Source organism: Anas acuta, chromosome 14, assembly GCF_963932015.1.
Source record: "Anas acuta chromosome 14, bAnaAcu1.1, whole genome shotgun sequence".
NCBI classification, from domain to species: domain Eukaryota; kingdom Metazoa; phylum Chordata; class Aves; order Anseriformes; family Anatidae; genus Anas; species Anas acuta.
In genome coordinates this window covers 8,048,720-8,071,856 of record NC_088992.1, presented here as the reverse complement: position 1 = coordinate 8,071,856, position 23,137 = coordinate 8,048,720, and the positions used below count along the sequence as shown (strand labels likewise).

Below are 23,137 nucleotides of genomic sequence, written 5' to 3'. Positions count from 1 at the left end.
TTGAAGGCTGGTAGTTCAGGACTCAGCCATGTGGTGTTTTTAAGGACTGTGTGCATGCTTCTTTGTGGAATTCTTGGGATTTTCCTCATTGGTTTATTCTTGAGTTTGGGACACAGTTTGTTCAGAAGTCATGGTACAAGATGTCCCACTTGAAACTGGAGAACTCATCTTTAACATGACCTGTTGCTTTAAGTACATTGCAAATATTTACATGCACTTGATGTGGAACTTCAACTTCCAAATTACTGCTGTTTGTTCTGAACTAATGTTAAGGGAGCATTTTAAAAGAAAAAGGTGGAAAGAGGAAGGTAGAGAGCCTAAACTGAGGCTCATTAACCTTGGGAAGAAGGAGCACAGCTACCCTCTTTAATTTGTTAGTCTCTTTTCCATCTCTTACAATGTGCTTGATCTTCCTGACATGGGTCCAGTTATAGACAAGCACTGGTAGCTGCTGTTGTTTCTCAGTTTAGAGCATGATATTTTTTTCTTATATGTTCCATTTGGAATAGACAGCTGGAATATAGCTAGAACTTGCTTCTGTAGTCTCTTCAGAAAGGGTAATGGTGCAGGTGAACTTAACTTGTTCTTAATAGAACAGACCCTTTATTCTGCTTCTCTGAAAAATAAGACCCAATTCAGGCTTGGGTGTGGTTTATTTTTTAGCCTACATGTGTTGTTCAGCTGTGGTTATATGAAGCTGTTACAGGCTGGTGGTTCACTTTTCAGAAAGCTGTGTAGTCTGTGGTTTCCTGAATATTTTTGGGGGGTAGGTGTTAGGAAAAAGTATTCATTACTTATTTACTCCTGCATCTTGTGCCGCGTTAAGTATAGTGGTTTGGGTTGCTGTGCAATGAACTGGTTAGAGAAACCGTTCTGATTAGAAACTTTCTCTCTCACAGAAGGACTTTTAGGTTGTTTCTAAGTTAGATGAGTTCCCTAGACTCGTTTGCTGTACAAATGTTTGTGTGGCACGTCTGAAGAAGCAGTATTGAGGTGGGAGGGAAGACAAAACAGTTTAAAGCAGTGTAAGCAGAGGGCATAGGAACACATGGCAGTGTGTTCAACTCCCCTTGTGGTTGCCCTGATGTCTCCAACACTGTCAGCACTACAGCAAATTATGAAAACACTGTATAAGCCATGAAATCTTAGGTTGTAGTTTCACAGTGTAAGCGTAGGCTGATGGTAAAAGAGGTTTCACAGCCTTCTGTCTGCATGGGCTGCTGGCACCAGCACGCTTTCTGCTTGATCAGAGAATATGTTTTTCAGGCTAACCAGTTGTTTTTGCCAACTTAATTCTCCACTGGATCAGTTCCCTGGTATAGCTAACTCCATGGTCACGCAAATATTTGTACTGGCATAAAGGAAGAAATGGTATTTGGGTAAGAATGAGTGGCTAGAGGTGAAGGAGGACAAGGTGCAGGTTTAGTGCTTGAGCTGCACCCTTAGGATGCAATTCCCCAGGCAGGTGGGGTAATCCTTCCACTAAAAGAGAGTGTCCCACTTTTATACCTGGCCTTTTCTAGTCCTTGCGTTCTGTGTGCTGCTGTCGTAGTTCAGCATTTGCTTATATTAACTTGTTGATAGAGCTTAAAAAACCACAGACACAAAACCACCACCTTTTATGGTTAGTAACTGGTTTGGCAGGGTGCTGCATAAGCAGCTGCTTGTGGCACTACAAGTGCTCGTTTTGATAGGGGAAAGGACAGGAAGATAGGCTGGGACCTTTTTTGTTGATAATGCACTTTCAGGTTACCTGATCTAAATAATTTTGGAAACTGAGCTATTAGTGGTTTGTTACCCACAAAACTGCTCCAAAAGATGATACTTCAGTTCCAAGTCGAAATTTCTTAGGGTTGTTGATCTATATGTTGTGTATCACTAATCTTCCCAAGTTTGTGTCGCTGCTGCGCTGGGGGATGTGCGTTGTGGTTTGGCTTTGCTCTCAGGCCCCAGTTTGTGAGAGAGGATATGAACTGAAATAGACAGATGTCTTGTATGGTCCTGCTTCGGATCATTCCATCTGGAAGATCTTCATGCAGGAGAGATGCTTTCATTATGAGTTTAAAGTGCAGCTAATTATATTAGAAATACCAGTGGCATATATTTGTTACAGAGTGGTAAGAGTGGTGTTCTTCGTAGACTTTGAATTACATCCTCTTGGATGTGTTTGATTTACCTTTTAAAATCAAACTAAAGTGACAACATCAACTTTAGTGTGGATTTGTGTGTTCTAAGGGAACTACCTCAAAGCTGTTGTACGCTCCCTTCCTCTCTTCCAGTTGGTGTCCTATCCTAACTGGTTAAGTATTGACTGCACACTTAATAGATATTACCTGGTTCATTTGGGATACAATTAGAAATATTAGTGTCTATTCAACTTGTTTAATGAGACTGACCTGCATTTTAAAAATCTGTTGTAGTAATAATGAGACCCACTGGGACTTGGGGAGCATGGCTCTTGTTTGCTTGGTCTGTACTCATCACAACAAATGTTTTTCTTGTTGGTTGCTGTCCCCGTGCTCCCCAGCTGTTCAGAAGCATTCTACATACATACAGCCTAATCTGTTTCTTCTCAAGCCGTAATTTTGTGTTAAGTGAAGAGATGCATCAGTACATCTACTTGTGCTTCTTGGGAGGTGTATGTTGTGTCTTCTATGAGACTATTCACTTGAAGGTTCCTTTAAGTCCATTTTGAATGTAGAGAAGAAAAGGGCTTTTGCTAGCCTTAGATAACTTTACAGTTGCTCTGGGTAGGTGCTTGCTTCTGAAAAATAAATGTCGTTCCTGTTAGTATACATCCATCAGTAAAAGTGACAGCAGTCATTAAGGTATCAACTCTAATTATTCCTCTTTGATTATTTAATTATTTTAACTGTTTGTATGATCATGCAAAGAGAGGTGGGGAAATACCCTCCCTTCAGAGGTGTTTATTGTCTAAATGATTTGACTGCTGGGATGTAACTTCTCTCTCCTTGCTACCAAATTGATGTTTGTGTTTCTTGAGACAGCTTGAAGACTTAGTGCTAATAGATTTCTAATTAGAAAGTGGGTTCTCTTAGCCTTTAAACTGCCAGTGTATGGCTTTTTTTAATTAAAATAACTGTAACTTAAGTATGTAACTGCAGATACTAGAATTTTATGATCTTGTAATCTTACTATTAGTGAGTTGAATAAATTGTTCCTGTATTGAACCATAGTGAAATTGGTTTGTTGCAAGTAGCTTGTTCAATTTGAAGTTATCATCTGGATATGGGCAGGGACTAGAAACTGGAGCTTCAAGGCAAAAGAAACGTCTCTTGTTACCTTTTTAGGATATAAGAGTTATTTGATCTCCTGGAGGAACCAGTTTAACAAATGATACCTATGAAAGGAGAGGAAACACTATTATCCTCCACAAATAAGCATGGCTTGGCATTTTGAAAGTTAATTTGTCTGTAATTTGCCATACTCATTCCACAAAAGAACATTTGCTTTGGGTAAAAACGCATGTTTGTGAATTTGTGGGATTTTAGTTTGCCAAGCTTCCCCTTTTATGTAATGTGAGATGCTAATTTGAAAATTTTAATGAAATACTGAATGCTAATACTAGAACACTGACTTCTTAATATTTCACTTATTCTGGATGGTGTGTTCTCATTGCTGCTGCCCATTTCATTTTGGATGTCCTGCAGGGAATAGCTGTAGAAGGGCACTCAGCCGTTAGCTATTAGCCACTGTTTCCTTATGGGTTAAGTTCCTTTGTCCAGCTGCTTAATGCAATAACAGAAGGTTTTTTGCTTTGTAACCTGCCTTCACAGGAAAATGGAATGGCAAAATAAAATAGGTGCCAAGCTATAGAATCCTACAAGACACAGAAAATAATCATAAAACCTGACAGGATAAGAGGTAACAGGCACAAACTAAAACAAATGAAATTCCTATGTGCAAGAAAATGCTTTTTTAAATTATTTTTTACTATGAGGGTTGCCAAATCCTGGATGGAGCAGGTGTCATGAAGAGCGTGGAGTTTCCATCCTTGGTGTATTTCAGAACCTGAGAGGAGAAGGCCCTGGGCAACCTGCTCCTGATGTCCCTGCCTGGGCAGGGTGGCTGCCCTGGGGGATCATGAGCTCCTGTCCAACCTCGGCTGTTCTCAGAGCCCAACTTGGCTTCCTGGAGTGGTAAGAGCTGTCCTTATAGAGCACTGAAATGGAGATCAATTAGAATATCTTCTCGGTCCCCTTTTATACAACAGGCCTGTGTGTCCCACCACTCAGGTTTTGGAAAAAATTCATTTCAGTGCTTCTGCTAGTGGAAGAAGCATGAGTGACAAGGTGCATTGTGCAACTCTTCTCTAATATCTTGTTAGTGTTTTGTGTGCTGTGAGCCTCACCTATAATTCTCGTGTCAGTTGAACTATTTTGATGTGCTTTTGGCTATATATGACGTGCTTGCTCCATGTAATAAGGTATTAGAGGGGAAATTCTGGGGAAACTGCTGATTGCCAGCTCTGGTTGTCAGCAGAACCTGTTATAATTATGCTAAATTAACTTGATCAGGAGATGCCAACTGGCTTAATTTCATAAGAGGAGGGCCTCAAGCTGGTGAAGGGGAAAAAATAGTTCTTATGAGCGTAAGGTAAGAGGTGGGCATCTGATGCGAAGGGTATTTGTCTCCTAAAAGAGTTCAGGAAACTGAAGAATAAGGTGGTAAATCTTGACTATTTGCCTTTCAGAAATTTTTGGATAAGACTTCCTGTCAGTGTCCCATTTTAAAACTGTGTGGTTAGCAGTTAGCCCTCTGTTCTAGGCCAAGCACAAAATAAGCAAGGCTGAATGAACGAACAACGTGCTGAAGAAACTTTTCCAGATCAAATTAACAAGCTGTGTCAACCAGTCAGAGCTCCTTTGAAACTGAAATTTCGGGACTAACAGTGTGAGTGCAGAGCAAGAATGTCTTATGTTGAGAACGGTGCATATTTAGGTGATTGGCGACAGGTTTATCAATCAGCTACTTGGCAAGACAAAAGCAGTAAGCCTGGACTCGATCCTGAAACATGTTAATTCTGGTTCATGTTATTACTAACAGAGCCACTGCAATAACGAGCATAGTTTACTTATGTTTTAATCATTCTTTTGCTCGCGAAGAGACTTAAGTTGTCTATTTTTTGAGTTATTAGAAAGCACTCTTCCATTTTATTCAGTTTCAAAACAAACAAACAACAAACACTAAGCTTTCAAGGTGTTCCTAAGAATGGAGTCCTTGCAGCTGATATGGATATAAAGATTGTGTAGGTGGCTCATAGTTGGCAGGATGGTTACTGCTTATCAAAGATGCTACAAAAGAAACAGCATTACTAAAGAGAAGGATCAAGGAAATAATGAATAGCAAAAAATGTGTTCTAGGAAGCTGAAACATTGTCCACTTGAGGAAAGACTGAAGTGCAGAGCTGCTGATCATTCCCATGTAAAACCACAACTGAGGCATGTGAGCAAGTTTGCAAAGAGGCATTCAACCTAATTCAAAGCAAATTGGATGCAAGTCTGAGAAAGCCTTTAGGCTACTACATGCTGAAGGAAGACTGGAAGAAGGCAAAAACGTTGGGGCAAAAATTAATGGGGTTTTCCTGCTCGCTATAAACTGTTGGAGGCTGGCAGTGTATTCAGCAGAATTATTACTGCGTATTTCCTCTACAGTTTTACACATTATAATGGGCATCTTTTGACAGTCTTGGGGATTAGGATGCTGACCAGGTTGCCCTTGCACAGCCCTGCTTAGGTTAAAGTATGAAGTGCTCACTGGGAGACAGTGAAGTCTTAATTCCTCTGTAAGTCTTAAGATGTTGAATTTCTTGTTCTTATGTGTTAGCAAGATGAGGTACAGGGAAAGGCTTAGATTTTTAAGAGCTTCCTTCCTAGAAAAAGGGAGATACTCCTGGAGATACTGAAATGCGAGTGTAATTGGCTTTGATTGTGTTCCTCTGCCTGTGGTGGAGTCAAGAAAAAAAGTTCTTGGATCCAGACATACTGCATGGAGTCTTACTTCAGGTCGGCGTCACCCTTAAGTTCTGACAAATGTAATGGTCTGTTTGGGATTGGATTTCAGTATTGGATGTGAAAGGAAATGCTGCAGCTAAATCGAGCTATTGAGTGTGGCAGGTCCTGTAGCGCTCCACTTCACGGCACAATTCTTGCTTTCAGCCTCAAGTGGTGAGTAAGCAGCAGACTGTAAGGAACCAGTTTTGAGAAGAGAAGCTGATAAGCAATTTTGTAGTGACATACGCATTCAGTTCCTGGTTTTATTTTCATCAAAAAAGGTCTGAAATTGGATGTTGCGGTTTGTTTATTGTTGTTTTTTTGGAAACACCGCCAACTATAGAATTAATTCTGGACTATTTTGGAAATAAGATCAGTAAATGATAATGTGAGTCATTTTAGAGAAACAAAGATCAAGACAGTTGAGACTAATCTCTTCCTCTGCTACTAAATATCTCCTGCATAGAAAATTTAACTGAAAGACATGAATAATTGAAGGAAAACTGCTTATTAGCCTGTAATTTGATAACTTTGTATAAACTGTTGCCACCTCCTTCCCTGTCTTCCAGTCCAGAAAGTGCAGTGCAGCTTATGTCTTAAGACATCTTCCAGGACACAAGGCTGTATTAAAACACTAGCTGCAGGTGTTCTTGTTTAGTTGCTTTACCGGCTGCTTAGACCATGCTTCCAGTTTGTGAGGTGTGTGTCTCAGGCTTTCTAATACAACATTAATGCTTTGCTACATCACAGGTGAAGTACAAAGCAGTACGAAGTTATACCTCTGTAGGTGATGGCAGAAAGGAACCACAAACCATTCAGATCTAGTCTGGGTGTCAGGGACAGTGTAACCAGTGTTGTAAAAGCAGGGTGAGTTGGCAGCATGTGGTTTATGTGTAGGTGGGATGCCCTTGTCGTGTCCTGACTCCTGTCTCCAATTGCCTCAAGCCTAAGGGGAAGGGAGAGGAGTTGGCAGAAGGCAGGGCTCTGGGGCAGGCTGGAGGCAGCAAGGAGAATACTCTCAGAGCTGGGCTCAGGTCTGGCAAACTCACCTGCTCCTTGCCAGGGGAGCTGAGATGAGAAGAGCATTCAACAGGTGCTTGCTGTTGGCTTAGGTTCGTATGGCAAAAATACAGGGGTGCATGCGTTGTTGCAGTGCCAAAGTGATTATATATAGCAGCAGAGAATGAGCAGTGTGTGTTGGAAGCTTTAATGGCACTGTTTAAATTTTAATTGGCCCTCCCTAGTGGAATACCTAGCTTGTGTTTAGAGTAATACTTAATTTGCAATAAATTTTGGAATTAGGGCAGTATTTTAATGGTACTCAGCCTGCAATGAAGGGAATATCTGAAACTACGAGGTTCGTTAAGCATGGTCCTGCGGGGGGAGTAGGGGCTGGTTTTTGGCAACATTGAAGTCTGCATTATTGCACATGTATTCTTCTGTCCACACCAAATATTCTGTAAGTTGACAGATACTCAAACCAAGTTTAGTTCTTTAAGTAAGGAAAGCTTGGATTATTTAGAAGTCGGTGTGATTGGCAACACTAAACAGCTCTGCATCATTGAGAGGTGTAGAAATTACCAGGCAGTATTCCCTGCTTTTCATGGTGAAAACTTTTGACTGTAACTCTTAAGCTAATGTATCTCAAGTATGTCTAGCTGCAAGAGTTTTCCTTGACCACTTTGCTTACTGTAAGCTAATAACTGTTGTGTGTTCTTCATGGTGTCAGAGGACTCTTAATAGGAATTCTTTGGTGAACACGTTTCACGTGAGCAGTTGTGAACAGCTCAGAACTGCAGAAGCTTTCCTGGTGAAGTTGGGCTTATCAAAAGCTGTATCTTTTGGGGGCCATATTAAAACAGTAGTGGTACACAGCTCTTTTGACACTGAAAAAAAATTTTTTTTGGAAGTAGGAGGCAAATGGTTGTGTAATGACCTCTACTTAACGTAAGACATTTGGGGAGGGTCATAGGAAGTTACTGGTAGTTTTGCTTTTACTCTTTTTCCCTTCTTTCTCCTCCATCTGAAGATCACTCAAGTTTGTTAGGGTCAAGCAGAGGAAGTCTGAGGTACACGAGCGGCTTGAAGTTCCAAGGTTTACTGTTGCTGCTTTTTGAATGCAACTACAACTGGACTATCCTCGGAGAGCTTCTGGATTTATTAGTGTGTCCAGAGGAGGGCCATAAGGATGCTCAGAGGCTGGACATCTCTCCTATGGACACAGGCTGAGGGAGCTGGTGTTGTTCAGCCTGGAGAAGGAAAGGCTCTGGGGAGATTTTACAAATACACTTTAAAACTACCACATACTTGGTTGCCTCATGTTTCCAACATCTGTTTTTTAAAAAATAAATAAAGAATACAGCAAGCTGTAATTGGGTACCTTCTGCAGGGTGCTTCAGCAATGTGTGATGGTCGTTTCTGTAACTGACAAAGCTTCCGAGTTCTCTAACAGGATTCAATTTAATTCTTAAAGTCACTGTCTTTTTTTGGAAGTGTGTATGTGTGGTGGATTTGGGTTATCTTGTTTACTTGGTACTCTTTTGTGATTAGAAGTTGTAAGGCACAGGAAATAGCTTTATAGTTCCTTCCTCCCACAAGTCGTAATTCACTTGTGGCCATCAGGATGTTTTTCTTGGCTTATCTCTTTCTGTGCAGTTCGCCTTGCACATCTGCCACATAAATTATGAAACTTAACTTGAAAAGCTGGAAATGTATTTTAGATCCTACTGTAGCGTAATGAAGATGGTATCGGTGGTCAGAAAGAGCATAATTGCAGCTTGTGTTGAAGGTCTGTAATAATATCCAGTATTCATGTACTGAACTGTCTGGTGTCATATTTGGAATGCTTCAGAGGAGTGGTTTAAAAAGTAACTTAAATGGTCAAGTATCATCTAATGTCGAGCTGTTACCTCTGTGTAACCTGAGGTATTTCACCAGGCATTTCAGCAGATGGGTGCCCATCTGTTTCTTCGTTGAGTGTGGACTGCTGCCTTCATATTTGTTATCCATATGTTTCATCTGTAAGGCTCTAAATCTAAGCTGCATGTTTTATAACAAAAGTGACATTACTGACAGGAGCAAAATGAAAATGCGTTAAGTTCATTGCATGTTTTTTAGTTCGTCTTCACCAAGCAGAGACAGAGATGCTGGTTGAGATTTACTATCCAAATTCACTGAGGGAAAGGGCAGTGCCATCTTTATTTTGAGATTACTTAATATCTTTTTCTCTGAATAATTGTTAGTAACACTAGGTACATAAACTGCAGAACGTCCATTAAGCTGTGTTGGAAAAGAGGTGGATAAACGTCTTGTCTTCTGTCCTCTGTCTGTGCATATTGAGCTTTCTGATGCAGGGATGTAGTGAACAGGTCAAAGCCCATGAACTCTGGTGCTGAAATGCATCTTTCTGTTTCAGTTTGCTGTAAATACTGAAAGTTTCTTGAAACCCAAGTTTGGATCGGCAATCAACTTTAATTTGTCAGAGTTTGGAAGAGATGCTAGCAGAAACTTAGTTAATGCAGTCTGCCTTTTTACGGGGTGCTCCCTGCATGGTGTGCTGGCCCCTAGTGGTTTGGGAGGCAGTGCTGTGAGGATCACTTTTTTAGTATTACCGATTCAGATGTTCTACTAAAAGTGTTTCATGCCCAGATGGATAAGTATTCAATAATATTTTTAAATTGAAAAATAAAAATGCTTCTTGGAACTAATTCACAATTTAATAAATGCCAAGATTCCCACACCTGGGTGTGGGGAGGACCTACTCAGATGAGTTTTTATGGTCTCTTATTTTACTGTGTATTCTAAGTAGTTGAAGTTAACTTAAGAACATGCTTTAAGACTGGATCAATTAATACCAAAATAACTTTTTTAACATTCTCAGAAAGCTTTTCATGAATATCTACTTTTACTGTACAGGAACCTCTTAATCTAGATACTAAAAATAGTTTAGATGCGTGACTCACAGGTGAAGGCTGGATGGGGATAAGAAGGTATGTTCCCTTCCCTCCAAAGGCTGCCTCTTAAATGCCTCTGTGCCTGTGGATGGGGTTTTACAAGGTAACTGAGTATTGTGAAAATATTACTAGGGATTCGCCTCATCTCTTTGAATTTTTAATGCTCACTTTGCTCATACTACTTTCATAGTGCATCCTTTTAAAAAAAAAAAAAAAAAAAAAACACAATATGGATGCTGCTGTCTGAAGCACCTAAAAGCTAAGCTGTTATAAATGTGTATATATAATAGTATTTAAATATATATATTTGCATTAAGTTTTCAGCCCCTGTACAGTTCCATGGGAAATCTGAAAATAAATTGCTGCTCTTCTCTTTGGGTAGTGTTACCAAAATAAGCACCTTCTATTAGATGAACAACAGCCAGTGGGTCCTTATCTGGTCTTGTAGTGGAAGCCTGCTAGCCTTTCAGCTGAAAGTGGAACAGACAACCCAACAGGTTAGGAGGAAATAAGCTGCTGAAGACAAAGGCAGCACTTCAGCTGTAGCAGCAGAGCATCAGCTTGTTCTCCAGACATGAGTTACTGCTGGCTTTGTTCAGAGGCTTATGTTGAAATCACCACCGTGCTTGTAATAAACCATCCGGGTGAGAAAGTACTCCTCTTCTTATGTACCACACCATAAAAATCATGGCAATATTTAGATGGAGATGACACAGCTCGGTCACTTACTAAAAATGAACATACCCCAAATGAATCAGATTCAAAGCAAACATTCCTTACTGTAATTTAAGGATTTCTTAACTATTTAATTTTCAAATGACATCTGTTTTGAATGGGCAGTGCAATGTACTTATTTTTAAATCCAAGAAGGATAGCATAGAGCTATTTAAATGTATTCTTAGTGGGTTTGGGAATGTAGATTTCAGAAACTGTTACTGTAATATTCTCATTTGCTATGTCACCAAGTGAAGTGAGCAGCTTTTATTTGGAGTCAGCCTGGTCTGCTGTGGACCAAACCTGAAGTTCACCATGCTTTACTCACTAGAGAAGTTACAGGAAACCTGCAGAAGACTTAAAAATACGGAAGCTGCTAACAAAATTACAGAAATACTGAGATTAAAGTGTTGTTGTATGAGACTGCCTATTAAAAGGCCAATGCTGCTAAACAGTGTTCTTTAAAGAACAAATTATGTGGTGTTTGGTTTGGCATGGGAATAATTCAAGGTTAAAACTTGTTTCTTGCAAGACTTTGTTACCACATTAGGTAGTGCTGTACAGCAACAGCTTGTGTTGCCCTCTGTTCATCCAGACACTTTACCTCCAAGAGACAAATTTTTCTTTAAAAGATGTAGGTTCTTTAGTGTTGCTGTTCTGTTTGAATAGCATTAGTGTTCAAATCGTATGTATGATAGGCATATGTGTGTGTGCAGGAATTGTTTTCTTCCATGTTTAGGCTTTAAACACACATTTGCAGAATGGTGTCTCACTGGAAACTGTTAATGGTGGTAAAATGGAGAAAGTTTCTCATCTCAGCTTTTAGTATTTTAGTGTTCCCAGTTGTAAAATTAAAAAAGGAAAACAGAAGGTCCATAATCCAGTGATGTCCTTGGAGTAATAGTTAAAGGCATAATATTATGCACATAGGAGTCCCATGTATACATGATATTGTAATTGGTTTGAAATATACATTGAAAAAAAATTTTAACTGTGTAACCAGGTTTCTTGTTCCTGCTGCTGGGTCCCCCAGCACAGTGGGCAGCTTCCCAGAGGTTTGAGAAGTGTTTCTAATTAGCCTTACCCTGTCCAATCCAATACCTTTATCATCACTATAAAGAAACTGTTGTAATATACCCTCTCTGTGACTTCTGTTTATCTTAGTTTTCATGAGATTAGACATGGCATTTCACAAATCTTCTGTGGATCCGATGTCCAGAATTGTACTTGTCCTCGGTGACACCACCCACATCAATAGCAACTCTAATCCTAATGGAGCTTTTAATGGAGTGGTCTGACTCTCGCCCCAGGGCATATTCAAGGCTTTTAAGTTTGAGACAGAAACATTGACTAAGATCTGTAAGGCTTTCTGATTCCTTAATATGTATTAAAGTAAGTTCCATTCTAAATGGATGGATATACTGTTCCTTCATTACACGTTATATATAAATACCTTCTTTTCTCATGATGCTCCTTGTTTTCTCTATTACAGGTTTCCTATGCAAACGCTATTTAAAGATTCCTGCATGTTTAAGAGTGATGCTCCTTGAGCGTTGAATGTTAAACTTTAATTTAGGTGTCATTTGGAGCTCTGAAATTCTGCAAGATGTAGCTATCTACTCCTATCCTGATGAACGTGATTATCTTGTTCAAAAGAACGTAACTTCCAGAATCTAGCAGTGAATTGTAAGCTTCCTTCATGAGCTGTGATTCCATGCGCTTGAATGTATTGGCAGGGTGATGAGGGGAACAGAATGATGCTGACCACGGAAAAAATCTCTGGAAGATACAGGAAATGCTGGGGATGGAAATACCTAACTGTATGGAGCCCTTTTGCGAAGACTGGGCACTGAGCTTTTTGCATGTAATCTCCTAACCGAGATGTTGAATCAAGTGAATGAAGACAAAAATAGTAGTGCATTCATTCTTCAGCAGGACTTGCTGAAAGTGTATAGACAGCATTGTTATAAAATGTGTGTTATCTTGAGGGTTAATGTTGTGGTTTGGTGGTTAATTTTGAAGTGTAGCTTAGGTGAGAAAACAGATTTGATTCTCTGCATCTAACTTTTCAGGCTTGAATTTGTCCCCACTCCTGAGGCGGCTTCTACTTATTAGTGACTGTGTTCAGAGCCTTGTATTTCCACATATATTTACAAAGCGTTCTTTATTCAAGGGGTATGAAATAGAGAGACAGTCTTTTTGGTGTGGAATCAGCAATTACTGATGTGGAATAACAATTTCAGGCACAACAAAATTTCCAATCAGAAGCTGTTACTAGTTAGCATCACTTATAACATACTGTACAAATACAATCTCACCTAACTGAGCTGTCCTCAGTTACTGTACATGCATCTGTAGAGCCATAAGGTGTTTGTTCTCTGAACAAGGAAAGAACTCTACTTTGGAACAAACCCTGAATTCATAATGTTTTGGTTGTATTTTTATTTAAAAAATAAACAATGATTTTGCCTTCCTGTTGATAAAGATTTTTTTCTCTTAGTATGGGAAAAGAAAACTTTGGTTTTTAGCATTTATTTTGTGGCATTTCATGCAAAAACACGGAAGAAGTGCTGATACCTTACTAAAAGTAGAGTACACTTCTTCCTTGCAATACTGTCCCTCTGAGCATTCATCAGTTGTTTCCTATATGACTTTGTAAGGTGAGAAGCCTTCACAGAGTACCAAATACAGGTACTGGAGCTTTACACTGGATTACGTTGAAATCAAGCATAAAGTTTTCCGCAGATACACTTAAACACTTACTGGAGTTTATGCCCATATCATGGGTTATGTTCCTTATCCATTGATATCACAAGGGGGAAATCCACTTACAGTATACACCTTTTGTCTGTCATCCTGGGGAGTGGCCCTTCCCTCTGTGAGGCTTTGTGGTCGAGCAGGGCATCCTGAAGCTATATTTCATTTACATGTGTCAACGAATATTGTCCAGAGGATAATCCCAGGCCTGTAGTTTTTTTATTGTTTTAGGACGAAAAGCTGAAGTGCTTTTCAGACCCTTGCAAGTGTAAAGGTTGAAGCAGCAGATACTTATTTTTGATGGACCGCATTAGTTTCTCTATTCTCCTTAGTTTTGAGGTTTACTACAGAATTTCTTGTTCTTCTTGCTTGTCAGCTTACCATCCCTAACATCAATTAAGCTTTATTTTTATCTCAAATTATACGTTTGAAGTATGTGCAAAACTTTCTCAAACGTCACAACCCTTTCTTTTCTCCTTGCTTTTTTCCCCTATTTTTAGCATACTATAGGATAGACCTGGATCAGGAGATGACAGTTTTATCTCCATTTGCAAATCTCACAGTGTAACTTAAAACAAAATTTGGAGTCATTTAGAAAACAAAATTTGGAGTCATTTAGCAAGCTTTTGAATCCTTTGAGAGTTTTTCCTTTGGGAAATGCAGGCAAAACTTGTGTGAAGTATTTTTTTTAATGTGTTATCTGTGGTATGTCTTCAGTTTTAAAGTATGTTAAAAGTGTATAAAACACATGCAAAACTTTCAAATATATTTGTCTATTTCTTTGAAGAAGCGTATCTTACTCTCTGATGCAGTCAGATGATCAAAAATTTATGGCTTTTCTCCACTGGCTTTTCACTGGCATTGTGCATTTATTCCCGTGGAGGCCTTCAGTCTCAGACTTGTGTTACCTATTCACTGTTACAATCATTCAATCATTTGTAGATATAAACCTTTAAAGTTGATTGTTCTCATGTAAGAAACTTTAAAACTAACACTTTGGTCGCCATCACCACACTTGTTTCATTGAGATGTGACGGTACTCTTGGCTTTTCAGTGTTGCTTCTTTGTAAGAAGCAACACTGAAATAATAGAGAGTAAAAATTATCTGCTGACACCACTCTGTGGTTTAGGTTTAAATATAGCACACAACCATAATAATTAAGTATATGGATTAGACTTAAATATAACACAAGCAGAAAAGAATGCACCAGCTTGTAACATTAATGTCAACACATTTATTTGATGGTCTTTATTTTGGATGTAACTCTCAAACTCCACTTCATGCATTCAGTATCTTTGTCCACATTAACAGTTTTGTAAATGTGTTTGGTACAAGAGTCCAGTTGTGCCTCAATTAACACTTCGGGGTAAATCCGAGTGTAGCCTTGTAGGGTGTTTGAAACACTGACAGCCACAATGCTCCTGTCTCTTCTGCCTGTTGTATATCCATCCATCTGCTTGTGAAGCAGGCTGGGTCCATGCAATCCAGCACGATTCCCTGGAAGCTGCCCAGTATAAACTAATCAGCGAGCCCCCCCTGGTGTCTGAAAGTGTCCTCGGATATTAAATTTATATCAATCACAGGAAGTCTTGGCAATCAAGCTAGTCACTTTTTCCCTTCACATCTGGACATAAATTATTTTTTTGTTGCAAAGGTCACAGGAATCATGGGTAGGGCATGGAATGAGGGCCATAGAAAACATGGGAAAGGAAGAATAAAACTATATTTCCACCTTTTTAGAAGTGGTTATTTTTAAGTGACCTGGAACGATGCCAAACTATACAACTTTTTTTTTTTCCTTCTTGAAGTTTACATTTGTTGCTGAATTAAATGTGGCTTAAAGATGCTTTGTTTTGGAATGCTTTGTGCCTCTTACATCTCATCGTGACATTTATAAAAAAGTTTTCTCCTAGTTGCTGAGAACAATAACTTCACTGCAGAATGGCTTTAGGAGTTTATTTCCCTATTTAGTCGGTTTTAACTGCACTTTTTTCTTTTTTTTTGGCATTACTTAATTTCCCCTTCCATTCCCCCTCTAAACCCTGATGCCGCTTTAGCCGTGCAGCACTGAGCACTTCCATAGCTAATGCTGGCTTTTTTTTTTTTTACATAAGTTTGTATCTTTCATGCATTTTCCAGCATTAATGCTTTACTCTACGAAATGAAGGAAATGCTTAACTTTATGCTCTCCCACCCACCCCCAGCTCCCCATCAAGTCTCAAACAAGCGCTTAAGGAGGGGTTATAAAAACAAACAGAACCTTTTTTCCTCGCTTTGGACAAGGGAACCAGTGTGCTGAAAGCCACGCAGCTCTGAAGCCTGTGGCTTTGCCGTTGTGTTGCTTTGTTTGTTTGTTTTTTAAATCTTTTTAAAGTTCCATGCGTATGGGAAATAAAGGTGGTATTAGTTCACGTTTGTGTGGATGGTAAAGAAAATGTCAAAACCAGAAGCTTGAGGCACGTTTACCATAAATGAATTTGTAAAACCCCTAATTGCTGTTGTCCATACCTACTGCTGTTTTCCTGCATGCTTTTTTAAGTATAGATGGGTTCTGTTAGCTTGCTGATTATTTATTCAGTCATGTAGCTTACATTCTCTTTAGACACGAAGTTGAATAAAATCATACATCAGAATCTGACAGCAGGAATTCTCATGCTGAGAATCCAAGACTGAGTCCAGGAATTTTATTCTGTTTTAACAATTACCTTCTGTGTCCCCTTCTGGACTTAGGGGATCTCATTCTTGTTTCTGCTCCCTGTTCCAAACCTTGGCTGTCTTTACGCCAAATAAAATTAAATGGGCCAACTCCTACAAGGACAGAGGGATGACTGTTAAGCATCTTCTTTTTTTTTTTCTTCTAGTCCCTTCAGGTTCAGAGGAGTTCGTAAGTAACGAACACCTTCTCAACGTAATATTATAAAATCATTTTATTCCTGCTACGGTTAATCAATTTGACTGCTCAATATGCAGACTATGCTATAAAGTCATCTTGCAGCATTTTTAGCTTCTGAAACCAGTTGCATGATGTGCTTTAACAATTAACTAAATTTTAAAATTTTGATTCAATAGGTGTAAACATGGAATTTGGAACTTATTTCAGATACGCTGCAAAGGATGCAAGAAAAAGAGGCTACTAGGTTTCCTTTTGGAAGCTTCATTACTATCATGTGTTATTTCACAGTGCCAAATACGTGTGAACGAGGATTCACTTATGTTGATAGATTATCCCATAGCTGGAGTGCTGTTTCTCAAATGCTCTCTGTTTGAATGACATTTTAGGCAAATGCGTGGGGCCTGTTCACTCACTTCAACATACAGGGAAAGTCACCGTGATATTGAATATATTTTGACACTTTTAGGGGCACAGGGGATGTTGCTGGATCATAGCTGAACGTTGCCACTTACAATCTCAGATTCATTAAAAAAAACAAAGACATGATTCTAAGTTGTATTTCAATTTTGTATTACGTTTACAAACAGAAAGCAGTTTTTAAAAATATATTTTTGTGAACTCAGGGGTTGCTTGATCTCCTTGTAGTATTTGCATTGCTTTAATCATAACACTGGGTGCTCTGCAGACTTTCTTCCTTTATTTTCCCTTGAATAACTTTAAGCTAGAAAACACGCTTTCTAGTGAATTTTATTTTCCTTGCTTTAGACTTTTGAAGCATGTGGTGCTGTGTTGTTGGTTTCTTTAGTGGTAGTATTTTTAATAACACCTGTTTGGTACTGATATTTTTGAGTGTCTCATAGTGTTCATCATTCAAAAAAAAAATGCAGTTGACTGAGTCTAACTCAGCTTCTTGCAGATAAACACATCGTACAAAGCTGCAAGTGAACCATCTCTAGTCAGGGAGGCTATCAGCTTTGACTGTAGTAGTTCTATTTGGATTTTCATTTGACCAAAAGCCATTTTTACTGGACTGAATCTAGCTGTAATGTAATCCATAGTTTCTCATCTGTATTCTCGAAGACTAATGGAATATTAAAACCTTAAAGATAACATAAATGTGTTGCATAGTGTCCTCAGGGTAACTTCTGCACTAAAGATGTTTTCTTTCCCACCCTGTAGAGGTATCTCATTAAGGTACCCACTAGTGTCATTATTAAGTTTTCATGTATTTCTCAGTTTTGATGCTAATCTTTGTGTGTGTTAATTTTTTTTCTTCCTTTGCAGCACCAATGTGGTTATGAATTATTCAGAAATAGAGTCTAAGGTTCGAGAAGCAACCAATGACGATCCATGGGGACCTTCGGGGCAACTCATGGGAGAGATTGCCAAGTAAGTGATAATTTGAGTCAGTGATAAAGAAAGAAAGGTACATTTTATAGAGGAAAGTGTAATTTGCTGCTAAATCAACTCTACATTATGCTGACTGATAACGCTGGAAAAGTTGCTGTAAATAAAGTCTTTAAAAAAAAAAACATTTTTTTAAATGCCTCACAACATATTGGAAACTGTCAAGCAGAAAATGTAATCAAAGTATTTTTGAAATTCTTTAAGTATGTAGCCTCGTAATTCTCTCACCATATCTGATTTTTTTTTAGGATGTTTATTTTCATGCTGCTTTTTCTGTGATGCTCTAAAAAACAAGTCATTCTCCTTTTTTATATTTTTTTCTGCCAAAATGAGTTTGGAAGTCATGTTTGACCAGTTGCTGTGGTTAAGGTGTTTTTCTTCAGAAAATAAGTTCTTTTACTGTCTCAGACTCTCTCAAGAGTATTTTTCTGTTGTAGTGCTGGTATGTAAACTACTTCTATATGAGTAACAAACAGGGATAGTTTTTTTGCTTGTAATGCTGTCAAACTTGAATGGGTTTAGATCAAGGCTGCCATCTACTGTCAGCCCTGAGTCTTAACAAGCTATTATGGCAAGCCACCAAGAATAAAATTTCTTTATTCCTTTTGTTTAATTTTTGTAGGGCTACCTTTATGTACGAACAGTTTCCAGAACTTATGAACATGCTTTGGACTCGAATGCTGAAAGACAATAAAAAGAACTGGAGGAGAGTTTATAAGGTTTGTATTTACATGAACTTAGAAGTGTGTAGGACTTCGTATTGTTCTACAAAGAATGTAATGCTTGATGCTAGTATAATGTTCTGATACAGTATCTTGTTTAGATACTGCTAGATCACCTTTTCCACTAGCAGCCTATAATTTCTTTCCTAACTCCTTCCTTAATGATCTTACTGAAATCAAAGATGTCTTTCAAGTACTGTATAAGGAAAAACATATCTGATTTTAGAAATTTTCTCAGATGCTGCTTAATAGAGCAATTATATTTTGCTGATATTCTCATACTGGAGTAGCATTCGCATTTTTAATCTACCCAAATGTGTTGTTGAGTGCTCCAAGAGAAGTAGATGACAGTTTTTGAAGGAGCTGAAGAATAGCTGAAATAAGATCAGAAACTAATCTTAATTTTATGACAAATACTGATTCTAAAAATTGTGGTTTTGCTTTGAGTGGACCAAATTTTCTTGCAGATCTTGTCATATGAGTGTGTTATGTCCTACTTGCATTTTGGAACTAAAACTGAAAATCATTTGCATTTTTCTTGTCTTTGGCTAATTAGCATGGTATGGAAACTTTTTGCTTAAGATAATCACGCTGCACTTAAAGTGGTGTTGAATGTTCACTGAATTATGCAAATATAACCTCATTTTTTAGAATTGATGTATTAGACTAGCTTATTTTGTTGATGCCAAAGTTGTAACAAGACAGAATTAATTCTAAGGCATGGCTTGTGCTTTTCACAGGTGCTTGATGTTTTGTATTCATAGTAATTGTTTTCCCTGAAGTACAATATAAATTAATATTTAATGCTATCGCACATAACTACTTAATGTTATAAAGACTGTGTGGAATTGCTTATCAGGTTGTGATAGGTTGAAATATAATGATTTTAGCTGTAAAAGGCACTACTTTGGATAAAGTGCGTTATTTTTTTTCCAGATAGAAAGCCTAAATTTAAAAAACCGCAATTAAAGTACTATTTAAACTTCATTTATATTGTTAACTTGCTAATATTTGTCCTGAAATGCAGTTTTGTATATCCATTGCAACCTGCATAAGGCTTCTTATTTTTGTAGGAGTTGCTTTTTGGTAAAAACTGACAGAAATAGTGAACAAGAGAGGCAAAAGAAAATGTGTCATTTCACACAGTTAATTTGTTCTCTTAAGCTTCTGCTGCTGTGTTTTAAAACAATTAGTAGTTGATGAAGGCAACTACTTGTCATTTGGTAACAACAAATTACAGTTTACAAAATGCAGTTCTGATGTCCTGAAGAGCATTGTGGATTGAGCATTGTGGGGGGATATTTTTTCATAGGTGAACCCATAAAATAAGCATTATTTAAGAGGGGAGAGTCTTATTACTTAATTTGGGGGTGTGGGGGCAGGTTTGGTTTTCTATTGCTTTTTTTAAAAAAGGTAGAGCTTTTGTTCATGCAATCATAAGGTGCTTTGTATTTTTATAGTCTTTGCTGCTCCTAGCTTACCTCATAAGGAATGGATCAGAGCGTGTTGTTACAAGTGCCAGAGAACACATTTATGATTTGCGATCCCTGGAAAATTACCACTTTGTAGGTGAGCAATAGAAAAATCTTATAAGCAAATTAAAACAGTAGTTGGAGTTGTCAGTCACCTGAACCAGCTTAGAAGCTTCCCCAGTCTAATTAGAATGTGACTGTTGCCAGTTGTGTGAAGAGTGCAGAATCCAAGACGTGGGACCCTAGAGTATTAATTAGTGAAGACAAGAACTTGCAGAAAAGACTGGCTAATAACAACAGAACCAACACAACATGAGTGTTCGGGTTTATATTAAAATATGCACTAGAGACTGGTCCCCTGTGGTGTCCGTAAAGGAATAGCTTTAATCATATGGGAAGAAAAGGTTAGAGCTCCAAAACACACACATCTGTTTGAAGCTGGGTTTTTTTCCTCCCACCAAATAATATTTACAGTGCAAAGGCAGCAAGGCCAGTGTGTGTTTTGAATGTGAAAAAGGCTGGGAAAGGAGCACGCTTAGCTTGTAGTACATCCCAACTGAAAGCACTTTTTCAAAAATTCAGTTTTGCAATAAGAGTGAGTTCATGCAATTAAAGTTGTAAAAGCTGTACCAAAAAGGCTTATGTTCGGGAGGGTTAAAATATTCAGTGGAAGATACAATCTCTATCTCAGTCTTCGAGCTTTTCAATGTTTCAACAGCAGTTAGATGTTTTCTAAATATCATACCATTCATTGAAAACTGTCATTTATCAAGGGGTAAAAATTTGTGTTAAAGCAAAATATTTGACCCCTTTAAAACAGAAACAGTGGACCTTGGTACCAGTAAGGTCTTTCACTTTGGTTGCTCTGCTCATAATTGAAGTTTTCTTACCAGTTTGTGATGCTCAATATAGTTGCCTCTGATTTATTTTCTTCTCCTGTTTTTGCTCCTGCCCCCCCTCATACTCTTTATCCTGCATTATCTATACAGATGAAAATGGGAAAGACCAGGGTATAAATATACGCCAGAAGGTTAAAGAAATGGTTGAATTTGCTCAAGATGATGATCGACTTCGGGAAGAAAGGAAGAAAGCAAAGAAGAACAAAGACAAATACATCGGTGTCTCTTCAGACAGTGTTGGAGGGTTCAGATACAGTGAGTACTAACTAGGCTTTGTTGGTCGAGAATTGACTACCTGGACTCTCGATGTAGCTTAGATATGCAGAAGAAAACCAGATTAACTACTAGCGAGTTTCTAAGATGCTCCTTTGGATGTTTCTTCTTTATATTTCTTTAACTGTCAGTGTTGATAATATTATCAAATAAAGCCTGTATTCCCCCCCCCCCCCCCCCCCATATATATATCTAAATGAAGTACTTCAAAAATCTTTGTTCCTTTGGCAGACTTTTCAGTATGTGGGTGGGTTTTCAGGTAAATTAACAAAAAACACAAGTGACATTGATGCACTGGTTTAGCCAGAACTTTGCTATTCTGTTTTTAGCCTTAGGCAGAGCCTCACTGAGAAATACATGCTGCTGTAGCAGAACTAGATAAATAGATGCCCTTGTAAGTCAGGGTTTCTTAGTCTTTCTGTAATTAAAAAAAAAAAAAAAGTGATCTTTCCACCTCCCACAGCACAAGAATATTGATCCACCTATGCCTGCCAACCTCCTTTAGAATCACTGTTTAATTTGGGTTAGGGCTTTGGGGGCAGTAATGCTGTTTGGGTGAAACAATGTAAATACTATGTCCCATTAGACCTTTTGGTTTCCCATGTCATGCTGTTTGAGTATTTGAAAGGTATCTGTGGATTATCACATTATTATTATTATGTGTATTATTATGGATTCTGATGTCTGTCAGGTCTGTATTTAAATATGTGGCAGAGCTTATATATCAGCAGTTTATCAATGCAGTTGTCACCATCTTGGTTTGTGTTTTTAAAACCTTTGAATAGCAGTGTAGGTCCCATGTGTTTTTCAGAGGAGGGTTCCCAGAGGTAATACTGAATTTACTTTATATAGCCCTCCTAAGCTCATGGCTAGATGTTGTACAGCAAACCTTATGTGCAGGCTGGAAACTTGGTGCATAGTGCTCACCCCTAAATCCTAGAGAACTGTAGCTGCTGGTGAAGGGGTCATAGTTAACACCAGAAAGTTATTTCTAAACTTACCTTTAAAACAAATACTTACAAACACTTTTTAATTATTTGTAGCAGGGAGCTGAATTTGAACCTGCTTTTATGTTGATGTATCCCAGTATGTCATCCATGATCCAGCTATCAGTCCTGAAATGTTTGTGTTTTCTTTGGCCCAAGTGAATCTTTGGGTTCTCTTAATAAGAGATGTTTCCCCAGGTCTCAATGGCACAAAGCTTTGGTTTGCTAGAATCAGTAACTGCTTTGAGAGAAGGCTTTAGGATGAGATGTGAGTAGGAACTGTGTATGACTTAGACTTCACCTGCAACTCTTCAGTTCTGTGCATTTTTTTTTTCCCTCTTCTTCACTTTGAGCCTTGGAAAATTAAAGGCTTACTCTCTCCTGCCTTTGACAGGTTACTTCCCCATGTTCCTCTATTCTCCCTTTTCGTCATATGCAGAGTAGATAGAAATCTCCATCTCCATGGTAGGATATGTCTTTATTATATTGTTACAGGTTTTTGCCTACTTGCTTGGAACTCTACCGATTCTCTCTCTTTAGGAAATTCTTATGAGTCACTTCATCTGTACTTTTAAGTACGCGCCCCTCTGTTCTTTCTCTGAGCTTTTCTTTTGACTTACTCTGTACAGAGTCGTGATCCATCCCCATGTGCAGGGTAGATTTTTCTCCATATGTTCTTAAGTTATCATTCAAGTTTCTGAATTCAAAGGACTCTCTCTTTCCTTTGTTGTATATTTCATTTTTGTGGTAAAGGATCTTTAATTTTCCCCTCATTTGTTGAGTGAAGTTCTTAAAAATCTTCCCAGCAGCACAAAACAAACTTTCTTTCCCAGGTCAGACTTCTAAGCTAAAAAATTATAGTTACTTAAATAGAAAATGCTTGTATTTCCACAGTTCTCCTTAGTTCTTTTTGTCCTGATGAAAATACAGAGTTCTCAGTTTTAAGTCCGTTTTTTAAAATTCATATCTCACAAGAAAACCTTTTAATGGAATCTCCATTAAAATGCTGGAGAACCTGACATAGCTGAAATAAGGCCATTTCACTC

The 23,137-nt window shown here is 38.3% G+C and overlaps 1 protein-coding gene across 2 annotated transcripts in view; it reads left to right on the top strand.

The window, feature by feature from the left end:
• The window catches only part of CLINT1 (clathrin interactor 1), a 48,421-nt gene that overhangs the window by 7,141 nt on the left and 18,143 nt on the right, over positions 1–23,137 (top strand). For both annotated transcript variants that reach the window (XM_068697973.1, XM_068697974.1), the window contains exons 2-5: positions 17,617–17,721; positions 18,362–18,458; positions 19,922–20,030; positions 20,923–21,087. In XM_068697973.1, the coding sequence (XP_068554074.1) occupies positions 17,617–17,721; positions 18,362–18,458; positions 19,922–20,030; positions 20,923–21,087 (476 nt within the window). The remainder of the gene's footprint in view (positions 1–17,616; positions 17,722–18,361; positions 18,459–19,921; positions 20,031–20,922; positions 21,088–23,137) is intronic.